Here is a 27,329-nt window from a genome sequence, read left to right on the forward strand (position 1 = left end):
GCATTTGTGATGGGGGATCTCTAGGTCATGAGACACCTCTCTGCCCAGATTGCTGCATGTGAGTGTGCCGGGGTCCCGCCTCGGCAGGGTTCAGGGTCCCCGAAGGATGGACGGCGCAGGCGACGAATGAAGAGTCAGACACCCGGTTGGATGCCGGAGAACAGCCAGCCTCTGTGGGTCTGACCAAACTTGCAGAGTTTGCTTTAAGCTTTATTTTTATAGAAATTGATTCATAACACTAAAGGAGCAGGTGCATGGCATGAAGTTATGTTAAACAAAGGTTATTTTGACCAAGAGAGTCATTAGTCAGACAGAGCTAGCTGTATGAATAGAGCCTTTTCATGTCCTGCTTTTCTTATCTAATTCTACTTGATACATATTTTTGTCCAAGGTTGAGGAGGGGCTGTGACTCCATCAACTTTTAGATAACCAGGGGCTACTTCATGAAGGGGGACTTTGTTCTCTGGCCAAGAAATCATTTTGTACAACCTCATTGGAATTCTGCGGATCACTGGGCCTGAAATGCAGGTGTCTAAAAATCCCCCCACCTACTAATCGCAAAAACAGACATGCAAGGAGAGACAGACAGGAAGTCCAGCCACAGTTGCCTCTGCTGTGCAGATGCATCTCATCCGTCCCGACTGTGTCAAGGGATGGCTGCTGGTCGGCTCCTGACATGAGTGTAGCATGTGGTAGGCATAGTGGGAATCAGTGTAAATATTATTTGTGTGAGTGCCAGGGCTCGTATTAATGTGGTAAGTTCAGCCCATCAGGATGAGGTATTGGAGGGAGAGCTCTGGATTCCATGCCCTGGGTGCGAGAAACTTTTGCATATCCTGCCTTTTCCCACTGGTGACAAAAGAGCTGCCATCAATGAACCAGGTGTTGTCCAGGTTGGGTAGGGGTTTTCAGAGATGTGGGCAAGTGGGGTTAGGCAAGGGGAGGAGTGGCCGGGTTGACTGTGGTACATCTCGTGACTGTTATGTGGGGGGCTTGCAGTAGAGTAAGGAAAGTTTGCTGGAGTCGGGCGGGGTGGAGGAGTTTTTCTGCCTGATGGATATTAGATCAGAAATGGCATGAGGAGAATATACAGTTATTGTTGAGAGCAGGTCAGCTTCTGTGCCTTGAGAGTGATGGCAGCTGCCGCAGCTAACAGTGTGAGGCACGTGGGCCACCGTCGGGCCGTGGGCTCTCCTCTGGACGAACAGGTTAGGGTCTTTAGGTCTGAGCCTGACTTCTGTTCTAAGAGACCTAGAGCAATGCCCTGTATTTGGTCTGTGTACAGGATGAAGGGTTTATTGAGGTCAGAGAGGACCAGTGCAGGGGCTCTGGTGAGAGCCACCTCTTGCTCGTGGAAGGGACATTCAGTGGGCTTCCCAAGCAGGAGTGGTTCCTGTAGGGGTCTTTTTATTGCCGCATGTAATGGCTTGGCCAGAATGCTGAAGATTGGGGTCCAGTTCCTAAAGTATCCAGCCCGGCCCGGGAAGGAGAGGAGGCCTGGCTTAGTAGTAGGGGTTGGCATTGAGGCTAGTAGTGTTCGTCTCTCTGATGCCATTCCCTTCTCAGACGGTGTTAAGGTAAAACCTAGGTAGGTGACCAATGTCTGTGATAGTTGAGCCTCTTGGACTCTAGGTCAGTCCCTACTACTTTTGATATTCTGGTTGTCCTTGAAAATTTACAAGTTTAGCGGTGTTTTGTTGAGTCTGGTAAGGATGTGCTGCATAGGAGGTCGTCTCCATATTGCAGGAGAGAAGAGGGGGAGAGATCAATGCTGCGCGGGTCACAGGCTCGTGCCTGTGCAGACACGCAGGTGCTGGCTTGGAACCCTTGGGGGAGGATGGTCCAGGTTAACCGTTGGGAGTGATGTGTGTCTGGGTTCGTGCAGGTGACGGCAAATAGGTCTTGGAAGTCAGGATGGAAGGGGATGATGGTAAAGAAGGCATCCTTGAAGTCTAGGACAGAGTAGTGAGTGGTGGAGGGTGGTATGAGGGAGAGGATAGTGTACCGTTCAGGCCTACTGGATGCATAGAAATCACAGCCAGGTTAATGACGCGTAGGTCTTGGACTACGTGGTAAGTCCCATTAGATTTTTTTACTGGTAAAATTGGGGTGTTACATGGGGAATTGGTTGGTTGTGGAAGTCCTACCTGCAAGAGGCAAGTAACTGTAGCTTTAAGTCCTTGGAGTGCTTCGAGGGGTATTGCATATTGGTACTTGGTTGGGTTTGGGGTCAGATCCCTTATGTGTATACCTGTTACAGAATCCTGCCCCCACCCCGGCCCCCGGGGGTCTTGTTTTTCTATGGTTCTTTTTGCCCAAGGCTGATTAGAACTGTGGCTCTCAAAGCCAGGGTTTGGTAAAAAAGAACTATTTATTCAAAAGTTATACAGGTTCATAATAATGGCAGAATGTTGTTAAATCCCAAAGTCCCTTTAAAATACCCACAAATACACACACACACAAAGTCCTGCCTCCCCTTGCCAGTCCAAGCCAGTCAAGGGCACTGTATCTCAGGAAATGAGAATAGAAGTCCATAGCTTGGCCAGGCTCCGGTTCTCAATACAAAACCGCATGGCACTTCCTCATGGCGGGCCCACAGGAGCACTGCATTCTTTCAAACCACGTGGCCGAGAGAACGCTCCACACAGCTGCCACGTCGTGCTTTCCTGCTTTCTCAGCCATGTGGTCGAGTGCCCCCTCCCCACTCCCAAACCACATGGTAAAAAGCTCCAGCATGGCTGCTGTGCCTGGGTGTAAATCCTGGTGCAGCTCTTCCCCGTGACCCCATTTCCAGCGCCCCCCACACTGGGTTACAGTAGTCTGGTGTCTTCTGCCTTTCTCGGCTGCCATTGTGAGTCCTGGCGGGCGTGTCCCCATGACACAGGAGCAGCCTGCAAGCTGCTCTCCCAGGCACAGGAAGCCCCTCTGACTGCTTCAAATCACAGGTTAGAGTCATGCCCATCTCCTCAGCTCCGAGTGCAGGCACAACTGTTAATGTTACTGAAACACTGGCCAAGTTCTTCAGATATGCCACGTAGCTCTCAATGGACTGCCTCTGGCCCCCTTATCCCTCAAGTAATAGCTATGGGGTTTTTCTCCATTTGGGGGGAAAGTCTAGCTCAGCCCCCTGTTCCATAATGACTGGCTCACGGTGGCTGGCAATGACTGGGGTTTCAGTGTTCCATACCTCTGGATTAACAGAGTGGCGGGGGAGTGGGCTAGGAGTGCATCCGTTAGAGAAGGAAAATACCCTGCAAGTGTTGAGAAGGAATGAGATTTTGGGCCTTAAGCCTGGCGAGAATGTCTCTTCCAAGAACTGGTGTAGGGCAGTATGGGAGGACCAGGAATGAGTGAGCAGATAAGTGGTCTGCTAGTGAACAGGGTAGGAGAGGGGTAGCTAATGGCTGTGAGGCTACACCATCCACTCCTACTATTGAGACGGAGGAATGGGTTGTTGGCCCAGAGTATTCGTGGAGAGCAGAGTATGTGGCGCTTGTGTTGATGATAAAAGACATTGGCTTACCCGCTTCTGATAAGAGTTACCCAAGGTTCCATCCTTTTGATTACAGTGGGGCCGTGTTGTTCCCGGGCACGGTCAGTCTTCTGCCGCTAATCCCAGAAGGTCCAGGAGTTCAAACCCAGAGGTCCAATCAGAGTGGATAACCGGTACTCCCTTGACTTGAGAGGCCCGGGGCAGCCGGACTTCCAGTGGCCCTCTAGTTTGCACAGCGGACATGGCCGCAAAGGGGCTCAGTGGTGTGGACATCGCTTGGCCCAGTGCCTGGGTTTCCCACACTTACAACAGGTCCCCGGAGGGTTTTTCCATTTTGCCTGGGGAAACCTTGGGTCTCTTTTAATGCTGAGCCATGTAGCTGGTGGGCCTGGTTATGGGACTTGGCCTTAGCTTTCTGCCTCTGTCTTTCCTGGTGGACTTTTTCTTCATCTCTGTTGTTGAAAACCCTAAAAGCTAGATTAACGAGCTCATTCTGGCTAGTTTGAGGGCCTGCCTCCAATTTTTGGAGCTTTTGGCGTTATGTCTGGAGCTGATTTAGGGCGCCATCTGGGGAGCCTGGGTTCAGATCAGTAAAATGTTGGAAGACTTCCTGTATAGTCTAGCAAGAAAGGTGGTGGGCCCTGGCTGGTGTGGCTCAGTGGATTGAGTGCCGGCCTGGGACCCAAGGGGTCGCTGCTTCGATTCCCAACCAGGGCACATGCCTGGGCTGCGGGCCAGGTCCCCAGTAGCGGGTGCATGAAAAGCAATCACACATTAATATTTCTCTTCCTCCCTTCCCCTCTCTCTAAAAAGAAATAATTTTTTTTTTTAAAAGAAAAAGCACAAGATCCGTAGGAGAATAAGGGAGGGGTTAGTCTCCTGTTCTTCTGGACTGTTGCCTCGGGGTTTAAGAATGTGAGTCAGGACAACAGGGTAGATAAAGGGCCAGGCTGTTCCCAGGTGCGGAAAGGTCAGTCCGACCACCAGCCATTGTCGCTGGAGCCAGATGTCTGTTGTGCAAGATGGGAGTTCCCATTAAGACAAGAGCTATCAAGCCAGTCCGGGTAACTGAGTCATGAGCAGTCGGGCTGGACAGAGAAGCTGGCCTGCCTCTCTCACCCTGCCCCAGGGAAGAGGACAGCCGGAGGAAGGGAGTATTGTACTGAGTAGGCAGGCGCAATGCTAGCAAGATGAATGGATAGGGAAAAAGCCCTCCTACCCCCTTCGGACAGCTGATTGGGGCTGGGACCACGGAAGATGGACACGTGGACCGTAGAGGTCAGAACGGGGGCCGGGACTAGGTGCTGGAGGGGAAAACTGGCCTGTCAGTCTAGCCTGGGAAAAGAAGCGATTGGCTCGTGGGTAGAATTCCTCAGCACGCACGAATTTTGGGAGTTAATTGAGCATTTAGACCTTCCCACACCTGAAAGTAATATAAACCCAGGGTAAGGAAGGGCCTTTCTTTCGCCACTCTGATGAACGTACTGCCTGGTGACTTGGCAGGGCCTCGAGGCCCTGGAAGTGGCCTGGCTGAAGTCGGGGCCTGCAGGTTCTAGGAGGGAACCTGAAACTGGACAGTGACCAGGAGCCAGCTGAGCTGCCCGGGTGACTGCTCAAGGGGCACTGCGGTTCCCAAAAGATGGTACTTTGAATGGGAGCTGGAGTTCTGGGCGTTGCCTTCCATTCTGGTCAAGGGCGGCTGGATTTGGGTTTTCGGGAGGAGTTGGGCTTTGAGCATCTGAATGAAAACCCTCTTTCCTTTCTCACCAGCCTCTGCCTCTAGAGCTTGCCTACTGGGGCGACGGGCAGCGCAACCGCCCCTTTGGTTCTGTAACAGTAACATGCCCTGAAAAAGAGCTGGCACTTAACGGGAAGGGCCGGTACTTCTTTTCTGGTTACAATCAGTCGTTGTCTTGCGTCTCTGCACGTCTTACAAATTTCCTCTAAGTCAGCAAGACTATCGGGAGTTCTGGGTGGACGCCGGATGTAAGCGGAGGGGCTACAGCGTCTTTTCCCTCCTCCACCCACGCTCCGCTTTTTCTGCGATTTCCCTCCTTCCCCTCCCCCCTCCCCAGCTCGCTCGGCTCCTCGTCCCGATCCTTATCTCCCTGCACCTCTCCTTCCATCTCCCCCGCTCCCTGGCCCCAGTCCCTCGCCCACCTCACTCCAGCCAGGCCCCCAGCTTGCTCTGTCGCCTTCCTCCCACTCTCCTGAGAACCCCTCTCGACCGGGTTCCCTTCCCCGAGGTGCGCCGGACCCACCCCCCTCAAGACCCCGCCTTCTAGACCCCTGTGCCCCGGGGGCTTCCGGAATTCCAGTTCCGACTGCCCCGTTCCGACCGGTGGCCGGAGTGGAGGCGGAGGCGTGTTGGATTCTGGGAAGTGTAGTCAGCGCGTCTGCGCAGGCGCTTGTGGCCGGACTGTGTTCCCAGGGAACATGCACGCGTGTCTCTCTGCCTGCTTTCTAGTGATTGTGTCGGTCCTGTCTGTATAGTGGGTCAGGCCTGGACCTGGTCTCTCACTGTGCCTTTCTCTTTCTCCTCTGCACACAGTCTGCCCGTCCCCCGGTCACCATGGGCACTGGAAGGATGACCACCCAGCCGTTGACCGCGAAGGCACTGGTGAGTCATGGTATCCTCTTGCACCTCCTTCCGTAGGGGCAGGCTTCTGCGCAGAGAGGACTCTCACCCGCTGCCCCCAACCCCTCAGGGCCCATGCCCCTCTTCACGCCTGGGACTGTGTCCACCCTGAGTTGGGAGAGTACTGTCCTGACACTGGCGTTTTTCTCCCACGGGAGACAGGATAGCTCATGAGTGCCTGTCCTACCCTGGGGTCTCTCAGGAGGCACCAGTGGGCACCTGGGAAGTGGCGACAGAGGCCCTGGGCAGGACGCGCTGGGCACGGGGCCTTCAGAAGTGGGCAGACGGTACCGAATGCCCAGGGGACTGGAGGGGGGTGGGAGGAGGGTGCCTGTGGTGAGGGACCCGTGAATGTCCCTGGCTGTGATCTTGATTTTATGATATTTTAGTGGGTGGCTATTAGTGTTATTTTTCTCTAAATTTCCTTCTATGGAAGAAATACTTTAGGGATATAGATACACAAATGTAGCTCAGCTGGTTACAGGATCATCTTGCTATTCCAAGGTTGTGGGTTCCATCTCTGGTCAGCGCATATGTGGAAGCAACCAGTGAACTCATCAATAAGTGGGACAATATCTGTTTCTCTCTGTCTCTCAAATCAATATATATGTAAAGATATATTATGTATTATACATGTACAGAAAATGGCCGTCACTGTTTCATGTTGGCAGTTGTTGGGTGCTGATTCTGATCATTGAATATTAATAACAAATGGTATAAACTAACCTTATAGTAGCCCTGGCTGGTGTGATTCAGTGGATTGAGTGCCGGCCTGGGAACCACAGGTTTGCTGGTTTGATTCCCAGCCAGGGCATATGCCTGGGTTGTGGGCCAGGTCCCCAGTAGGGGGCGTGTGAGAGGCAACCACACATTGATGTTTCTCTGCCTCCCTCCCTCCCTTCCTCGTTCTCTAAAAATAAATAAAATCTTAAAAAATAATAAATTAGCCTTATTGTAGATGACAACTGATAGAATGTGATGTCTTTCTGAGTAGCATCGTGTGTGGTATTAGTGAGGCTTCTTCGGTGGAAAATGTTTATTTGCCATTTATATGGGTGGGCAAATTATTTATCCCGTGCTTTGCTGGTCCTCAGGAATCTTACTATTCTTGAAGTTTGCTTTTTTTTTTAAGATTTTATTTATTTAATAAATAAAATAAATATTTCATGTATTTAGAGAGAAAGGAATGAGGGGGAAAGAGAGGGAGAGAAACATCAATGCGTTAGGGGAACAATCAGTTGCCTCCTGTATGTGCCCCAAGTGGGGACCACACACTGAACCTTTGGTTGTACATACAAAACTACAACCAGCTGAGTCACCTGGTCAGAGCCAGACATTTCTTATCAATGGAATCACACAACACATGGTTTGTGTGTCTGGCTGCTTCCCCTGACCATCATGTTTTTGATGCTCCCCGATTTCGTGGCTGTATGCTATTCCGCTGTGCAGATAGACCCTGTGTGTCCGCGTTTATGTGGTGGTGTACACTGGGTTGTTTCCACTTTTTGGTTGTTACTAGCATTGAGGCTGTGCATGTTGATGTACAGTTCTGTCTTTGAACTTCTCATTTCTTTAGGGTGTAGGAGCGGAAATAAACAGGTCCTTTGAGAACAGTGTATTTAACCACTTAGGGAACGATCAGTTTTTCGACGTGGCCGCACTATGATGTCTCTCCACTGTTACCTTCTCTGTGATCGTTGCCTTGGTTTCCTCCCTTACCATCATCGTTTAGAATTTCCTCATGGTTGTCATTTTTGTGTGGTTGGGGTTTAGGGGCTCAGTTTCTTTTTCTTGATCTCTTTTAGTGTAATCACATTCTGATTTTTCTAAAAGTAGAGCCTGCCCTGGTTTGGTGCTCAGTTGGTGATAACATTGTCCTGTACACCAAAACGTTGAGGATTCCATCCCTGGTCATGGCACCTGCATGAGGCAAACAAATCATAACCTCTCTGTCTGTCTGTCTCTCTCCCTGACCCTGTCTTCCTCTCCCTTTAAAATCAACAAAGATATCCTGGGGTGAGGATTTAAATAAAAATGGAGCCTGATTTCTGATCTGTGGAACTGGGTGAGGTTTTTCTGTGGGGAAGTGGTTTGTGACATTAGACAAGAACCCAAAACAGATGGAGGGCGTGGCCTCATACACATGTCCACAGGGCGCTCAGAGGGCTTTGGCGGACTTGGAGGGAAGCCCCATTTCTAGGGGAATCTCCCGGCCCTTGTGAGACGGCGTCCTGTGTCTCAACTCCACACCCTTGCTGTTCTGTGTGGACTCCAGACACCTAGGACCTGCTCCGGGTTTCAGCCTGTCCCAGCCCGGGCTGGGTGCATGGAGCCTGCTGGGTAACAAGTTTCATTGAGTGCGTTCATTCAGGCAGGCACTTAGGGAAGATTTTAGCAAGTTATATTTTAAAAAATTAAAGTGAAATAACCACAACAATAAAGAGGACTGGGGGAACCTTTGGGAGGTAATAAAGTAAAAGATACATTTTTCATTCTCACCAATAACTTTATTGGTTTGGATATTTGGGGTGTGTTGGCTATCTCCCACTATTGGCTTCTAATGGGTAGAGGCCAGGGGTGCTGCTAAACATCCTCCAATACGTAAGACAGCGCCACAGCAAAGAATTATTTGGACAGAATGTGAATAGTACCAAGAACTTCGCAAATCACTTTTGATACATTTGATCACTCTCGACACCTTTTTCATACAGTGCAGAAATCTTCTTTTGCATTTCAGTTGCATTTTTACTTTTCTTGAAACAATAAGCATAACACACCAGAAATGTTGCATATTTTCTTCTATCTTCACTATTAAAATGGCTGCACAAAAATTCACTAATTTTGAAATGTTTTTATAAAGTGCATGCTGATAACGCACACTGATATAACAGCAGTCACCATATAATCTAACACTCTTATTTTGAATGAAGATAGACAACTAAGCACTACTAGAGCTCATATGGAACAAATGTAATGGACTTTTTGGCTAATACAGTACTTCAGAATTTATCAAATTTTATACCTCTACTGTATGCAGCTTGTAGTATACCAATCATACCTTAGTAAAGTGGTTTCTTAAAAAGAAATGATTGCCCTGGCCATGTGGTACGATGTTGAAAGCATCTTCCTGTGCAGTAAAAGGTTGCAGGTTCCATTCTTGGCTCAGGGCGTGTTCGGGAATCAGTTGATTAATGTTTCTCACATCAGTGTTTCACTGTCTCTCTCTTTATCTCCCTGAAATCAATAAACATACACAAAAGAATTAAAAAAGAAAGAATTTTTCCCTGTTCCTTAACAAAGGATGAATGTGGCAAAAAATAAAATAATAATAATAATAATATAAAGTGAGTATTAAAGATAAGGAACATATAGAAAAGATATATGGAACGTCCTATTAATTAAGTGAAAAGAGCAGTAATTGACATTTCCGAGATCTTCTGCAGCCACACCACACTGAAATCACAGATGTGTGACCTCATTTAACCTCACAGCAGCTACAGAGGGAGGTGTTGTTACTAGGAGGTCCCCTGGACTAAAGGGCTCAGAACATTTAAGACAGTTGTCTGAGGAAACACAGGTGAGGGGGTCGGGGACAGAGGCAGAATTTCACCGCAGGCTCCCAAGCCCAGACTATGAACCACTGACTTTCTGGTATTCTCCTTCATCACGTGGTTGTGGTCCCAAGACAGAAGAGGCCAAGGTGAGCCTAGAGTCCCTGCTGGGCACTTGGAGCACAGAGGGATTGGCTCACAGGTGAGGCCTCCTCCCGGGGAAGGTGAGCGTGGTTCATGGTCCATGACAAGTATGAGACTCTGCTCAAGTGCACGGCTGCCCTCACAAAGCACCAGAGACAGGGAGGCTTGAACAACAGGAATCGGCTTTCCCACAGTTCTGGGGTGTGGAAGTTGGAGTTCAGGCCTCAGCAGGGCACTGCCCCCTCTGAAGGGACCAGGGAAGGGCCTATTCCCAGCATCACTCCCAGCTTCTGCTGGTCCAGGGCCTCCTGGTACCATAACCCTTCCTCACGTGACGTGTGTCTGCATCCAAACTTCTCCTTTTTTATAAGGACATCAGTCCTATGGCCTAAGTGGCCGCCCTTCTCCAGGGTGACCTCATCTTAACTCAGTACACCTGCAGTGGCCCTGTTCCCAATCAGGTCCCATCCTGAGGTGCTGAGGGTTGGCACTTCAACACAGGGACACAAAACTGAAACCATAACACGGCTTAGACTAATACCTGGCTCCATAGAGTCACCTGTGAATGACAGGCATCCTTACTGCCCAGGTAATGCATTGTCATCATGTCCACTCATCGTCCACCACGTGCTGAGCCGTGTTCATTTCATGCCCAGGGTAGTGGCATTGGTGTCCCCAGTGCTCAGTCTGCCATATGAGCTTCAGGTTTTGACCCACCTGCCCCCACCTGGAATGTCCCCCCAAGGACCCAACCATAGACCACACCTTCCAGCTTCCCAGGTGCCCCCTGGAGCTGCCGTTGCTCAGACCTGTCACGATGGCATCCACTAGATTGCAGTCCCGTTATGGGGCTTCTGTCTGACAGGTGTGAGATGCTATCTTCATTGTGGGTTTAATTTGCAGCTCTCTGATGACTGGTGATGTTGAGCATTTATTCACATGGGAGCACCCACCACACAGTCTATGGGCTGTCTGTAAGTCCTCTTTGGAGAAGTGTCTATTCAGGCCCTTTGTCCATTGTATAAGTGGATTGTTTCTGTTTCTGGTGGCAGCCCCTCGTTTATTTGCCCATCCAAGGACCACCCAGTGTACTTAGGCACTGAGGACTCTGGGTAGTCAAGCCCTTCAGAGCTCCGCACCTTGTTGACACCACGTCAGGGCATCCTGTGTGCCTTCCTGATCCTCTCGGCCCTTCTGGCCAAGTGTCTTGACCTCTGTGAGGAGGGCCCTGTGGTGAGTGGTGTGCGCTTCCTCTTACAGGGGTCGGTGACGTTCAGGGATGTGATCGTGGACTTCACCCAGGAGGAGTGGCAGCAGCTGAAGCCTGCGCAGAAGGACCTGTACAGGGACGTGATGATGGAGACCTACTGGAACCTGGTCTCGCTGGGTAAGGGGGCAGCTTCCCTGCATTACTCACCGTGGGCCTGTCACCTCAGGATGGCACAGAAATAGAAAAGGTGGACAGATCTTTCAGTAGGACAGTCAAATTACTTGAAGCTACAACTTGATTGGTGATGAGGTGGGGAAGGATTTACTGCATGCGTAACAGTCGGAGGATAATAAATACATAAAGACCTCTTAGGAATAAATGAGAAAAAGGCCAAATGAATGATGGAGAGATGGACCTAGCTTATCAGCGTGCAATTCACAGATGGAGTTACACTTTACAAAAGATTTATAAACCTTACTAATAGTCAAAGGCGTACTAACTGAGTCACAGAAATACAGTTCTTGCCCATGACATACACAGAGATAAAAAAGAGTACCATCCCTGGCCCAGTGTGGCTCATTTGGTTGGGGTGTCGTTCTGTACACCAAAAGGTGGTGAGTGTGATCCCCAGACAGGTACTGTGGGAAGCAGCAGTCCACGTTCCTCTCTCTCATCAATGTTCTCTCTTTCTCTGTCTCCTCACCCACCTCCTCCCTTTCTGAGTATATCCTGGATGTGTTATAAAAAAAGAGTAACAACATCCTGTATTATGAGGGTGCAGGGAAAGGGAATCTTTCTTTTAGGAATGTGAAATTGGGACAACTCGTTTGGAAGACATTTTGGGGTTTTTAACTAAATTTCAAACGACTCCATTTCTAGAATATGAGAAACATCAATGGATTGCCAATTGCATGGCCCCAACTGGGGACCTGACCCACAACCAGGCATGTGCCCCAACAGGGAATTGAACCTGCAACCTTTTACTGGTGCTCAGCAGGCCTCAGATTATTCCTCAGCAGAGCTCAGAGGGGGCGTCTTAGCTGGGGCATTTATTCAGGAGGGGCCAGCACGGAGGAGAAACACAAATCTCCCAATACTCAGGGTAGGGGTCTCAAACTCAGACGTTATGGGGCCAGTAGGGGCTTAAATGTGGGAAGGGGAATAACTGCTTACCAATCCCGCTTTATTTCATACCACAATGAGAGAGGGCTCCATGTGGGTGGATCTTTACTTTATTAAGTAGATTTTTGTGTAAGATTTCACATTTTAAATGTTGGGGTTAGGGGCTGTGGTCAGCAGGGAAGGACGAGTGTGCACAGAGGAGGTGAGAAGTCAGCAGCCAGGGCCAGGACACTCCTAGGCAGCACAGGAAGGGGGGAGCCGGGACGGCCTGTGAGAACAATCAGCGCATCCACGTGAGAGTCAGCTCCTGCTTACTGTTCTAATTACAGTCAATGGTCTGAGAAGCACAGCTGGCCCGGAAGTGAGGAGCCAGATGCAGTGAACCCTCACTGGATTTGTGGGGGCCTTTGATTTGCTCCTCCAAGCCCGCTTTCCTCCTCTTTCTCTCCAAGGGTCTTTCTGCCCAGCTCTGAGCTCCCTGGCCACCTTTGTACCCATTCCCAAGGGGACCTTTCTTGGTCTCTGCTCACCTCCCTACAATATATTGTCTCAGCTCACTGCTTCTTTTTCCCCTCTGTCCCCTGACAGTTTGTCCCCTGCTCTCAGCCTGTGCCTTGGGAAGATCCTCTCTCTGGTGGTTAACTCCATGTGTGTCCTCATCTCTTCCCCCTCCTCTCAGACTTGGAGACTAGACCTGACACAAAAGAATCAGACCCACCAGAGAACCATTGTGAAGACAGACCATCCATTGCTGTAGCGGCCGAGAGACCTGTGAGGAATGGTGACCCGGATTGTGCCTGTGAAGGAGCAGGGTCACAGAATGTCTGGCTGGGACGGGAACAGGGCAGCCCAAGAACCTGTCTGGGGCCGTTGGACAAGTCCCATGTGTTGGCCCCTGAATGTCAAGAATTTAAGGCATTTGTGCACCAAACCCTCGTGCCAGCCCCACTGGGATCTGAAGGACCGAGAGGACCGGGGACACACCGATTCACCATGTGTGGAAAGGACTCAGGTACTTCAAGCCTTGGTCTTCCCTCCAAACCCAGCTCAGAGAAGATGTCCAACAATTGCAGGGACTGCAGCAAGGCTTTCAGCTGTAGCTCATCCCTGAAGGAGCAACAACAAATCCACAGCAGGGAGAAGCCCTTCTCCTGCACCACGTGTGGGAAGCAGGTCACTTCTGGGCAGTCATATGTCACCCTCCACCAGTGCGTGCACACTGGGGAGAAGCCGTACAAGTGCGAGGAGTGTGGCAAGGCCTTCAGGGAAAATAAGAGCCTCATAGTGCATCAGAGAATGCACACCGGGGAGAAGCCGTATGTGTGCGGGGACTGTGGCAAGGCCTTCAGGCGGAACAGTAGCCTCATAGTGCATCAGAGAATGCACACCGGGGAGAAGCCGTACAAGTGCTGGGATTGTGGAAAGGCCTTCAGGGAAAGCAGGGGCCTCATAGTGCATCAGAGGACGCACACCGGGGAGAAGCCTTATGCGTGTGGGAAGTGCGGCAAGGCCTTCAGCTACTATAGGAGCTACATAGTGCATCAGAAGACGCACACCGGGGAGAAGCCTTACGTGTGTGGTGTGTGCAACAAGGCCTTCAGGGAGAACAGGGGCCTCACTGTGCACCAGAGGACGCACACCGGGGAGAAGCCTTATGTGTGCAGCGTGTGCGGCAAGGCCTTCAGGGACAACAAGAGCCTCGTAGTGCATCACTGGACACACACTGGGGAGAAGCCTTATGTGTGCGGGGAGTGCGGCAAGGCCTTCAGCGAGAACAGGGTCCTCATTGTGCATCAGAGGACACACACTGGGGAGAAGCCTTATGTGTGCGGGGAATGCGGCAAGGCCTTCAGCCAGAAGGTGCACGTCATGCAGCACCAGAGGACGCACACCACGGAGAAGCCATACGCATGCTGGGACTGTGGCAAGGCCTTCAGGCAGAAGAGGAGTCTCATCGCGCACCAAAGGACACACACGGGGGAGAAGCCATATGCGTGCGGAGCCTGCGGAAAGGCCTTCACCCGGAACAAGGACCTCATCGTGCACCAGAGGACACACAGCAGGGAGAAGCGGTATGCCTGCGGAGTCTGTGGGAAGGCCTTCAGCAAGAATTGGAACCTCAGCCTACACCAGAGGACGCACACCGGGGAGAAGCCGTACGTGTGCCAGGACTGTGGCAAGGCCTTCAGCCAGAAGAGCAGCCTCAAAATGCATCACAGGACACACACCGGGGAGAAGCCTTACACATGTGGCCAGTGTGGCAAGGCCTTCAGGCAGTCCTCGTCTTTCAAGAAGCACAGGCGTGTGCACACCGGCGAGTAGTGCTGTCAGTGTTCCATCTGCCAGAAGAGCTTCATGGCACGCTCTTCCCTGCAGGAGCACCAGAACGACCACACGTTAGGGACGCAGTGTGGCAAGGCCGAGGTCAGGAACATCGTCCTCCCCATCCACCTGAGAATCCTATGCATATGGCAGTGTGGGGAAACCTTCAACAAGAACTTCGACCTCACGCTGCACCAGAGGATGCACACTTAGTAGAGAGGCAGGAATTCTCAGAATCCACGCGCTACTGGAAGGTCCTGAGGCCATGGGCAACTGTGAGACTTACATTTGGAGGCCCATGGGTAGGACACAAGAGAAGTCCTGCCCAGACAGGTCACAGAAACGTGGGCTTTGGGGACAGGCCACGCCATGCTGTTTACTTCCACAGTATCTGCGTGGCCATATGGAAAGTAAGCCGCCCTACAGGTCTAGTATCTGGGAGCGTGGCCAGGGGCACCGTGGCTGCAGCCTGAGCTGGAGTGAACTGTCCTATGAGCTTGGACAAGGCATTTAGTGTCTCAGGGTTTCCATCTCCTCGATAGGAGAGATGGAGGAGTAGTAGAAAGTGGAAGAATTGGAGGAGGAAGGATCGGGCAGGTGGGCTTCTTGGGGACATTGTCACTTTGACACATGATTCGGTTTAGTCCACAGGGTTGTCCCCATCTGTGTGTGTGTTTTCCCCACACCCAGCCCCCCGTTTCCCTGCAACACCAGCTGGAGTGCCTCCCACTCGAGCTGTAGAAGATACCAGGTGGTTCATGGGAAGGAAATTTGGGGGGCAGGGACTACGAAATAACAGTAGTTGCTTCATATATGAAAGTTTCTCTTAGTGGTCTACTAAAAATTCTTGGCAAATAAAACTTTTAATTAACTGAGACCTATGTCATTTTAAACCGTGGGCAGGTGCAAAAGATGCTGGGACTGGTTGTCTTGTCCAAAGGAGTGTCAGCGATTGGGGGGAGGGAGCACGAGTACCCCACAGGAACCCCCGGAACCCAGCAACCTGCCCTAGTCCACCTGGTCCTCGCGGCCCTGGATTGGGAACGGTCACCTCCTATTGTCAAAACAGTTTTCCTTGGGGTTTGCTTGTCTCCCATGACCAGGGAGAAATACAAGCGGGAAATTACATCTGTCCATCCCCCTACCACACACATACTCCCACCAGCAGCATCTGGAGATTCAGCGATGTCTCATCATCTGTATCCTTGGATGCTCGTTTACCCAATAAACATCCCCCATGGCATGAAATTTTATCAGGAAAGTGTTTTTTGGCCCAAGTTTCTTTGAAAGAGCTGCCTGGAAGGAAATGTGTCCTTACGGGTTCTCATCTCTCAGGCACTCTGGAAAGGTGACATTCCCAGTTACTATACAGAAGACAAATGTCCCTGCTCTCAGGCTGCGCCTTCTGGTGTCTTCGGAAGGTCCTCCCTCCCAGCTTGTTAACTGCATGGGTGTCATCATCTCCTTCCCCCTCCCCTCATACTTGGAGACTAGTCCTGGTAGAGAAGAATCACGCCACCAAGAGGGTGTTTAGGAAGACCCGCCATCCTTTGGTGGAGCAGTGGAAATGTCCAGGAGGAATGCTTCCCTGGGTGGTGCCTGTGAAGGAATGGGGGGCTCAGGGAGACTGAGCAGGGCCGTCGCAGGCGGTTGGACATGTCCCAGGTGTTAGACCCTGAATGTGGCAAATGGAAGGCATTCGAACACCAAAGCCACTGGCTGGCTCCTGAGAGGTGGATATACACACATTCAGCACACGTCCTCCCTCCTGACTCCGCACAGAGAAAAAGCCCTTTGAATGTGTGGAGTGCGGCCTGCTTATGACTATGACTTGTGCCTGAAGAAGCACCAAATAAGCCACGCAGGGAGAAGCCCTTCCTGCATGCGGGACGCAGTTCGCCCAGCAGTTGTGCCTCACCGTCTGGCACACTGAGAAGCCATGTACCTGCACGGACTGGGGCAAGGCCATCAGTCACAGCTCCATCTCGTGAAGCACCAGCAAGTGCACCGCACGTAGAAGCCTTAAAACTCAGACAATGGGTGGTGACTTGGGTGAGAACGCCACTGTTGCGGCACAGGTGTGTGCACACTGGGGAGAAGCCCTAGGAGTTCCCATCTCCCAGAAGAGCTCGTCCCTGCAGCCACAGCAGCCAGAAGCCCTGCCGTTGCAGCCAGTGCAGCAAGGTCTTTGTCAGGATTTCTCACTCACCCTCCACTGGAGGGCCCACATGGGAGAGGAGCCTTACGAGAGTGGCCAGTGTGGAAAACACTTCATCAGGAACTTCAGCCTCACACAGCACCAAAACAGGATACAGCTCTAGTGGGGGACGGTGTCCTCGGTTCTCAACATCCACAACTGCTGAGTGCATCCTGAGCCCGTGGGCCAGTGCCAGAAATGACACTGGGGCTGACAGGTAGGACTCAAGAGAAGCCCTACCCTGACGTGTCTAAGGAATGTGGCCACTGGGGACAGGCCACGCCACATGAGCTGCTCTCGTGGCTTTGGCAGGTGTGTGTGGAAAGCAAGCGCGCTACAAGTCTAGTATCTGGCAGTGTGGCCAGGGGGTCTGTGGCTGCAGACCCCGATCCTGTAAACTGTTGTAGCAGCTTGGACAACACAGTGTCTCTGGTCTCCACCTCCTTGGTAGTTAGAGGAGGAGAAGGGGAAGGGAGGTGGGGTCCATGGGGACATTATCACTCTGTGATGTCAGACAACGGGATCTAGTCCAGATGTCAGGTTGTCACATCTGTGGGTGTCCTCGTTTGCCCCACACCCAGGCCCCAGTTTCCCTGCAACAGTAGAAGGTTCCAGGTAGTTCATGTAAGGAAGAAAATTTTTTCTCAGCATTCAGTAGTAGCAATAATTGCACCAGATGCCATAGTTTCTCATAGTGGTCTGTTAATTTAAAAAAATAATAAAACTTTAAGGGAGACTAGTGTCATTTTAAACACTCATCAGGTGCAGAAGGTACAGGTACAGGTTGTCCTGTGAAAATGATTTCAACGCTCGGCAGAAGGGGATACAGATACTCCTCAGGAACCCCGGAACGCAGCAAACCCGCCCCACCTCCGCCCCACATTCCTGGCGTGGGAATGGTCAGACCAGGTGGCAGGGCCCAGGCCCTCAGCAAGGAGATTAGGGAAGAGGTGCCCCCTGCAGAAACCCAGCTTCGTGGACCCCCTCGGTACAGGACGGTTTCAGTTACAGCAGAAAATCCTCGCTTACATCACAGAATGTGCCCAACCCACCCCCTGCAGGCTGCAATTCTGGTGAAAATAAAGTGCCTTAGTCCTGCGGGGGCATTACCCAGTCTATGCCTCACCCACAGCCTTAGTCGTATTTTACTTAATATTTCATTACTGATAGTGATTTTTAACAATAATGTATAGAAAGTGATGCAAGAATGGTGCTCTATTTACAATAAAGTAATACATAAAGCACTTATTAATAATTGGGGAATTAGTTACTACTTTTGTATAGGTGGTTAATTCTTTGAGATGCTTCTGTGGACATCGTGAACGGCTGCTGACTGAGGCCCCTGAAGCCCCCGCCCTGGGCCCTGTCACCTTGCGTCCTCCTGAGCATCACCAAAAAGGTGTGAGCCTGTGGTGTTCAATAGATGACTCCCACTTCTGTAGAGTTGCTGATCGACTCCAGTGGGACAGACAGACAGCACAGTGTGCTTACCCACCTGGCCTGAAACTGGGCCCTGCTGGTGGCTCAGCTGGTGAAGCATTGCCTGGATCTGCCAAGATGGACAATTCGTTCTCTTGTCAGGGTTCATGAGAAAAAAAAACAATGAATTCTTCCATGAGTGGAACAAAAAAATCGCTTACTCTCTGTCAAATAAAAATGTTAAGAAGTGAAGTAGATTCTTCTCCTTGTGGGGGTGAACCTTACAGGAGTCTACTTGGTGCCACACAGTCCTGCCTTCTGGGCCACCGCTATGGCCTAGCGGAGGAGACAACAGGTCCCCCGCCCATGGCGGGGCCTCCCTGCAGGGTCTCACCCAACAGGGATTCCCTGACCGTGGGTGACTCAGCTGGGCTGACCATGGGCTGCACCCAGACAACAGGTGGACTTGACTGAGCTCACTCAGTTTACTTTCAATGTAATCCGTCAGGAAAAATGTCATAGAACATGTGGTTACCCTGGCTGGTGCGGCTCAGTGGATTGAGCGTCGGCCTGCAAACTGAAATATCACCAGTTTGATTCCTGTTCTGGGCACATGCCTGGGTCGTGGGCCAGGGCCCCAGCTGGAGGTGTGTAAGAGGCAACCAATGGATGTTTCTCTCACAAGTCGATGCTGCTTTTCTCTCCTTTACCCCCTCTCTAAAATAAATAAAACCTTAAAACATATATCTGTTACGTGCTGAGAATACTCCTAAGAGGTGGAGACTCAGCAGTCGGGTGATGGATGATTCCCCCATCACCCATGGACGTGAACAACAGTGTGGGGACTGGGTGTGGAGCGGGGGTGCTCTGTAAGGAGGGGGCCAAACGGGAAATAATTGGGACAACTGTAATAGCAAGAATAATTTTTAAAAATTAAAAATAAAAATCCCCACCGTCATGGAGACCAAGTTACAGAAAGCAAGGGAAACACTCTAATAAGGGAAAAAGGATTTTTAACATAGTAAGTTTCCATTTCTTTAGAGAATTTGGAATATCAAAACCCACTGGGCCAATAACTCCTTTTGAACACCAGGGCAGAGCCAGAGTTCGGTGGGTCTAAGTAATCATACGCTCAAACCAGACACTGAAGGCTTCCTGCCCCTTAGAGAGGAGTGGAAATTATCCTCTTAGGGGAGGGGACACGCCTCAAGTGTCTCTTGCAATATTCAGCACATTGTGGATGTTTTATAAATGTCTCTGTGTTCAGTAATGGGGGCAGCTGTGGCTTCCCTGGTGAACAGATCTTTGGGAAGAACAAACATACCCATCCATTCGGTCATCAATTGTATTGTAGGGTGGCTAAATTTTTATGCCAGGGGCTTGCTCATTCTTAAAGACCTTGCACCATCCAAAACCTGCATAATACAAAGCCAAACCTAACAAGAGGCGATTGGCAAGTCTCTTCACACATTAAGATGATATCAAAATAACACACGGAATACAAATACCCATAATGGATCATATGAGAAAGCAAGGAATTTTAAGACATTTTAGATCGCAAGGCTTCCTGTTACTCTGAAAAAACAAAACAACAAAGCGCCACTCAAATATGACTTCAAGTTTCTATAATTAAAGTTAGCATAAAATATAGCCATGTTGTATGACAATTACACAATATCCTTGTTTGACCCCACTCCCCAACGTAAATACTAGAACCTTGCCAATAACTCACAGCAATTTTCCCCAAGCCAAGGACATCATAATCCGGAATCCTTGCATGTCTGTATTTTGTTTTTCATTTTAGGGGGTACTTATTCCCCACAGATATATTTTTTGAAACTCTGTGTTAATAATTTCAGTCAAGTTGTCATCCTAAAAGACAAAGCTGTCTCTTTAAAATGACTGCGGTTTTGGCCCTCGTCTGCTTACATTCACACTCTATGGCCTGGAGAACTTTTTGTATCCAGACAGCAGGGCTCTTTCCCAGGTGGATCGGTTCTTTGAAGAAGTCAGAGGTAGACAGAGCTGTGTGTTCTGCCTAAGATTTAATCAGGCAGACCTCCACTGGTGTGAACTGGCACCAGGGACAGGTTTTTTGAGGAAGTTCAGCAGGGGGACTGGTCTATGGGGAGAGGGCCCAGTAACAGGGACAGCTCAGTCAGCCTGGCTCAAAGCTTTTGTTTTCTGAATTGTTCAATTACAGTTGTCCTCATTTCCACCCATTTCTCTCCCCTGCCCAACTTGACCCCCAACCTTCTTCCCCCACCCCCCGCCCCCATAGTCTTCCTCCATGGTTCCTTTATACAAGTTCCTTGACTTGACCCTTTCCCTTATTTCCCTGGTTATCTCCTTCCCTCCTCCCCTCAGTTTGTCCTTTATTGCCCTGTCTCCTGTTTTATTTTGTTGATTAGGTTCCACTTCCAGGTGAGATCATATGGTGTTTGTCTTTCACTGCCAAGCCTATTTCACTTAGCATCATACCCTCCAGTGCCATCCATGCTGTCTCCAAGGGTAGGAGCTCCTTCTTTCTTTCTGATGCATAGTATTCCATTGTGTAAATGTACTGGTCTATCTGAAAGGGGGTTCTGCCCTGGCCTGGTGGCTCACTCAGATGGAGCATAGTCTCATGCACCAAAAGGCTGGGGGTCACAACAGATCAATTTTCTCATATCGATTTCTCTCCCTTCCTCTAAAATCATTACAGATATTACGGTGAGGATTAAAAAAGAAAGAATGAAAAAGAAGTCAATCAACACCTAAGGCGGCTGCAGTTTGCATTTTTTCTAGTCATGGGAACATTCAGCAAATGCTTTTACACTTGGCTTTGTAGTTGATGATGTAAAAGAGCCCCAGGCTTTCCCACGCCAGGGCCCCTACTTCCCCCTCCTGTGACCTCCCTTGTGTGTATCACTATCCGCATCTGCAAGGGAGTTTGTTTGCTGGACTAAATGCCTTTGTACATCTAAATGGTACAGATCACAGGCCAGACCACTGGCAGAAGGCAAGGCCAGAAACAGGAGGGGCCACCTGAGTAGATCTCCGTGTGCTGGGCGATGGCAAGGCGGCAGGTGGACCACATTTCCTTAGTAACTGAGCTCCTGCATGAACTTGGGAGGATTCTATCCTGGATGAAGAATACCTGCCCTGGTCAGGAGGGCAGCAGAAGGAAGTATTGCACTGGGTGGGCATAATGCTAACAAGATGATTGGATAGGGGAAAAGCCGTCCTGTCCCCTACTGATACCTTATTGTGGGTTGGACCCAGGAACACAGGCACACATAAGTCAGATGTCTTCTACACCAGAGAGGTGCAGGACTGAAGACTAGCCTGTCAAACTACGGGTGTGTGTGTGTGTGTGTGTGTGTGTGCACAAGTGATCGGTGTTGGGTAGACCACCCCGACACCAGCATAATGGAAACTTGGGAAGTAAATGCCATTCAGCCCGTTCCACACCGCAAACTAATACAAACGCAGGCTAAGGAGGGGCCGTTCTCTTGCTCACCCGGAGAACGTACTACCTGGTGAGTTGGCAGGATCTTGTGGCCCTGGAAGTGGCCTGGCTGACGTCAGGGCCTTCGGGTTCTAAGAGAGAACCTGAAACCTGGCAGTGGCTGGAAGCGAGCTGAGCTGCCTGGGTGACAGTTCAGCGGCACCCGCTATTTCCAAAAGGCACTTTGAATGGGAACAGGAGCTCTGGAAGCTGCCTTCTACTCTGGTCTGGCTAAGGACGGCTGGGTTTTCCCTCGGGTTTCGGGAGGGGTTGGGCTTTGAGCATCTGAATGAAAACCCTCTTTCCTTTCTCACCAGCCTCTGCCTCTAGAGCGTGCCTACTGAGGCGGCGGGCGGGTGAACCGCCCCTGTGGTTCCGTAACAGTAACTTACCCTGAAAAAGCTGGCACTTAAGGGGAAGGGCCGGTACTTCTTTTCTGGTTACAATCCTTCTGGGTGGACGCAGGATGTCTGTGGAGGGGCTACAGCGTCTTTTCCAGCCTCCACCCACGCACCGCCTTTTCTGCGATTTCCCTCCTCCTCCCCCCTCCCTCCGCTCCTCGTCCAGATCCCCATTTCCCTGCACCTCTCTTTCCGTCTCCCCTGCTCACTGGTCCTCGGTCCCTCGCACACCTCACTCCTGCCTGGCCCCCAACGTGCTCTGTAGCCTTCCTCTACTCCGCTGCGAACCCCTCTCTGCTGGGTTTCCTTCACCCCGGTGCGCCCGATCCCCCACGTGATTTCTTGACCCAGGTGCCCCGGGCGCTTCTCCGCCGGGAAGTCAAGGCTGCCTTTCAGATTCCAGTCGAAGAAGGCGTGACTTTACCGGAGGGTGGCGCGAGGGCTTCTGGGAAGTGTAGTTGTACGGTCCGCGCAGGCGCATTGTGATCGGGGTGTCTGGTGGCGGCCCCTCGCTGACCCGAGGCATCCCAGTGAGACCGGAAGCTGACCTGGCAGGGGCGTGAGTGTCTGTGAGGGTGTGCTGCGCCGACACTGCGTCTCTGTGTTTGTCCCCGCATGTGTCTGGGTGGCCTCCAGTGTCTCGCTTGTGTGTGTGTCGGCTGCCTGCCTTGGTCTCTCCGGGGTCCGTCCATGTCCAAGTCTGTGCGCGTGTCTGCCTTTGTTTCCATCTGCGGTGTCCCTGCGTGAGGGCGCCATCCAGGTGTCCACCTGGGTCTGGTCTCTTCCTGTGTGTCTGGGTGTGAGTGTGTCTGTGCGTGTGGGGTGCGTCTCTCCTGCCCGAGCCTTCCCCTGTCTGTGTGCACCTGCACCTCTGTCTCTGGGCGTGGATGACGTGTGTGAGTGGGTGCGTCGGGGGTGCCCTCCCGAGAGCGTGGGGAAGACGGCCGTCCTGGACAGGCGGCCTGGAGGAGCTGCCTGCCTGCGGGCCGAGAGTCATCTCCTTCCTGCCCTGAGAGCCTCCCCTGGCTCTGGGAGGGTAGGACGTGTGTGGTAGGCAGGTGCGGGGCTAAGGAAGAGGGTCAGAGACCCTGCCCCATGCTGACCTGGGTGGGTTTGTTCAGGGAGGGTGTGCTGCATGCTCAGGGTATGGTTCTGGGTATTTCATAGCCTGCCAGTAACTCTGAGGTAGGGACCCTCACCATCCCCATTTTGCAGGTGGGGAAACTGAGGCTCAGAGACTTTAAGTGAATCACACCCAGGTTCTGCATTTCAGATCTCCCACACTAACCACCCCAGATGGCAAATCTTTGTTTCCCCTCAGAAACAATGGACAGAAGGAAACGCCAGAAACCTTGGATAGAGGAGGAGTTACAGAGCAGCTGCCACACACCTGGCTCTGCAGATACAGATTTTATGTCACTCTGGGGTCAGAGGTCACCAGCCCCATGCTCATGCCACTTCCAGGGCCACTGTGCCTTCATGGCATCCTTTTAAATGTAGTAAAAATTAGAGTTGTGATTGCATTGCTGTAAGGACAAAAATAGTCCACACTCGATAAGATTCACATTTTCTCTTATAATATTAAAAAGATGACATTATCAAAGGCTCCCACAAGTGTCAGGGGCCCCGGGCCCACTGTGCCTCCTGGGTAAGTCGGCTGTGAGGGTTTCCTGGCCCTGCAATAGGAACCCATGTTGTTGCCCTTGTGGTTCAGGGATAGGAGACGGGAACTGCAAGTCCACAAACAATACATTTATAAAAATTCTGTGTAAGAAATCATGAAGTCACTGCACACAGAGGTATAATATAACTCCTGCTTCTGGGAGGCCACCTGGAATTTGAGGGTGGATACCTGGCATTTATCCATCTATGTAGGTTCGGTTGGTTCGCTGGTAGGTTCGTGTTTGTTTGTAGGAACAGTGCTACAGTAAACATTTTTTATATATTTATGTATTCATTGATTTTTAGAGAGGGAGATAGACAGAGGGAAGTATTAATCAGTTGCCTTCCACTGGCACCCCAACCTGGTATCAGGGGATAAAACCTGCAACCTAGACGCAGGCCACAACCAGGGATTGACCCCGACCTTTTGTGTTCAGGATGATGCTCCCACCAGTACAGTCACGGCTCCAGGCTCCCTGGATGTGACTGATCAGTGAGCCTCGCAGTCAGACCCAGGGCCGAGGCAGGGAGTCCTGTTCCTCCCTCCAGGCTGTGGGAGTGGCTGTGTGTACATGTGTGTGTTGGAGTGTCAATGTGTGGGTGTGACGTGTGCAGGAAGCCCATAGACCCTGACATACTCAGCTCAACCCTAATCCCACCCTCACCTTCCTGGGTGCATTTCTTATCTTTGTGGGCTTTGGTTTCTTCATTAGTAAAATGGGGTGAGTGGAAATAGCTCCCACTTTGTAGGGTGTGAGGAAGATTAAATCAGTGACGTTTGTCCAGTGCCTTGGATGCATAGGCCTCACGCATGCATTAACAATGTGTGTACGTGTCCCTGTCTGATTGGCTTCTAGTGGGTGTCTGTGTGTTCTGTCTGCACTTGACCTGGTCTCTCACTGTGCCTTTCTCTTTCTACCCCTGTGCATAGCCCGCCCATTCACTGGTCACCATGGGCACTGGAAGGATGGCCACCCAGCCGCTGACCACTAAAGCCCTGGTGAGTCATGTCACCCTTCTGAAACTCCTTCCTTAGGGTCAGGCTTCTGGACAGTGATGACCCTCTGAAACTCCAAACCCCTCAGGGGCCAGGCCCATGTACAGGTCTCCTGGGGTTGTGTCTACCCTGAGCTGAGAGAGCCCTGTCTCGACACTGGTGTTTTTCTACCACAGGGAACAGAATAGCTTGGGAGTGACCTGTCCTACCCTGGGGGCTCTCAGGAGACACCAGTGAGCACCTGGGAAGTAGTGACTTAACTACATTAGATAAAATGTGACAGAGGCCCGGGGCAAGATGTGCTTGGTGAGGGACCTTCAGAAGTGGGCAGGCAGCTCTAACTGCTCAGGGGACTGGATAGCAATGGGTAGAAGACGCCTGTGGTGAGGACCCATGAATGTCTCTGGTCGTGGCCATGTTTTATGATGTTTCAGTGGGTGGCTATTTGTGGTATTTTTTGCTAGATTTCATTCTATAGAAGAAATACTGTATAATAAAAACATACAGATATAGTAGCTAAGTTTGTGAGAGGATCATCGTGGTATGCCAAGGTTATGAGTTTGATCCATAGCCAGGGTCCATAGTCAGAGAAGCAATGAATTTAACAATATGTGGAACAACATCTCTTTCTCTCTCTGTCTCAGATCAATACTATATATATATACATATATACAAATCTGGGAGTAAATTTATTTTAATCATCACCAGATGAAGTGTTCATTGAGTTTTAGGGAGAGAAGAAGAGAGTTAAAATCATAGATGTGAGAGAAACACATCAATCAGTTGCCTCCCGCACACTTCCTAACTCTGGATCAAACCCACAACATTTGATGTACTGGACAATGCTCCAACCGAGCCACCTGGCCAAGCTGTGTATAAATCTTTGCCCTACCTTTTGTATGTTTTTTTAATTTTAATAGATTTTTAAAAAACATTTTATTTATTTTTAGAGAAGCAAAGAAAGGGAGGAAGAGAGGGAGAGAAACACCAATGTGCGGCTGCATCTTGCACACACCTAGTAGGGACCTGGTCTGCAACCCAAGCGTGTGTCCTGACTGCAAATCAAACAGGAGAATTTTTGGTTCACAGGCCAGGGCTCAGTCCACTGAGCCACATCAGCCTGGGCTTTATGATTTCTTTGCTGGCAGTTCCTTGTATAGGAACCTTGAGGTGGGTATTTTTCAGGCCTTTCAGAACTATTTATAGTTACGGAGTCAGGACAGTTTATTCTCAATCCACTGTGCAGCAGGGGCTGCCAGTATTTCACATTGCAGTTTGTTGGGTGCTCATTGAATATTAATAACAAGTGGTATAAACTATCCTTGTCATAGGTGACAGCTGATGACATGCGATGACTTTCTGAGTAGTTACATTTGTGGCATTAGTGAGGTTTGTTTTGTAGAAATGTTTATTTGCCATTTATGTGCGCAGGCAAATTATTCTGTGCTTTGCTGGTCCTCGGGAATCTTAGTATGCTTGAAGGTTTTAATTTTTTAAAGATTTTGTTTATTTTTAGAGAGAAGAGAATGGAGGAGAAAGAAAGGGAGAGAAACATCGATCAGTTGCCTTCCATATGTGCCCAAACTTTGGACCACACCCTCAATCTTTGGTTGTACAAAGTTCCAGCCAGCTGAAGCACTCAGTCAGGGCTGGACATTTCTTATCAATGGAATCCCAGAACATGTGGGTTTTGTATCTGGCTGTTTTCCCTGAGCATCATGTTTTCGCTGTTCCTCTCTGTTGTAGCAGGTGTCTCTTTTCATGGCTATATACTATTCCTCTGTACAGGCAGACCCTGTGTGTACATACACATTTATCAGGTGGTGTACATTTGGGTTGTTTCCACATTTTGGTTTTTACTAGCAATGCTGCTGTGAACATTCATGTACAGTTTTTGTTTGAGGTTCTTATTCCTCTGGGTGTAGGAGTTGAAATTAAAGGATCCTTTGAGAACAGGATATTTGACCACTTAGGGAACGGTCTGACTGTTTTCCAACGTGGCCGGACTATGATGTCTCCACTGTTACCTTCTCTGTGATCATTGCCTTGGTTTCCTCCTTTACCAACATTGTTTAGAATTTCTTCATGGTTGTCATTTTTGTGTGGTTGGGGTTTAGGGGTACGATTTCTTTTTCTTACTCTTTTTTTAGTGTAATTACATTCTGATTTTTCTAAAAGTAGAGCCTGACCTGGCTTGAGACTCAGTTGGTTATAGCATCTTCCCTTACACCAAAATGTTCTGGGTTGGGGCCCATGCATGAGGCACACAGATCATTCTCTCTCTCTCTCTCTCTCTGATCCTGCCTTCCTCATACTGTAAAATCAATAAATATACCCCAGGGAGAGAATTAAAAAAATAGAGCCCAATTTCAGCTGTATGGGACTGGGTGAGGTTTTTCCTTGTGGAAGTGGCTCGTGGCATTAGACAAGAATCCAAAACAGATGGAGCCCCGGAACACGTGTCTACAGAGCACACAGAGGGCTTTGGTGCATGTGTAGGGTAGCCCCATTTCTTTTCTCTTTTGTAATTAAAAAATTTTATTTATTTATTTTTAGAGAGAGGGGAAGGGAGAGAGAAGTAAAGGGAGAGAAACATCAATGTGTGGTTGCCTCTCTCATGCCCTTCAGTAGGGGCACAATCTGGCCTGCCATCAAGGCACGTGCCCTGACTGGGAATTGAACC

General features: G+C 50.2%; 1 protein-coding gene and 1 long non-coding RNA gene across 2 annotated transcripts in view; both read left to right on the plus strand.

Annotated features, from left to right (window-relative positions):
* Positions 1–4,992: 4,992 nt before the first annotated feature.
* LOC119053131 (zinc finger protein 135-like) overlaps positions 4,993–27,329 on the plus strand; it is a 36,353-nt gene continuing 14,016 nt past the window's right edge. Inside the window, 5 exon segments of the mRNA XM_053672063.1 lie at positions 4,993–5,135; positions 6,045–6,113; positions 11,087–11,213; positions 12,838–14,692; positions 14,869–14,890. Of these exon segments, the coding sequence (XP_053528038.1) occupies positions 5,133–5,135; positions 6,045–6,113; positions 11,087–11,213; positions 12,838–14,692; positions 14,869–14,890 (2,076 nt within the window). The 5' untranslated portion in view covers positions 4,993–5,132.
* Positions 22,531–26,178, plus strand: LOC128628396 (uncharacterized). The gene is made up of 3 exons (XR_008392785.1): positions 22,531–22,546; positions 24,581–24,649; positions 26,163–26,178. It is a non-coding gene; the product is annotated as an uncharacterized LOC128628396 (long non-coding RNA).

This window comes from Artibeus jamaicensis, unplaced genomic scaffold (genome assembly GCF_021234435.1).
Source record: "Artibeus jamaicensis isolate MK-2021 breed Jamaican fruit bat unplaced genomic scaffold, CSHL_Jam_final contig_723, whole genome shotgun sequence".
Classification (NCBI taxonomy): domain Eukaryota; kingdom Metazoa; phylum Chordata; class Mammalia; order Chiroptera; family Phyllostomidae; genus Artibeus; species Artibeus jamaicensis.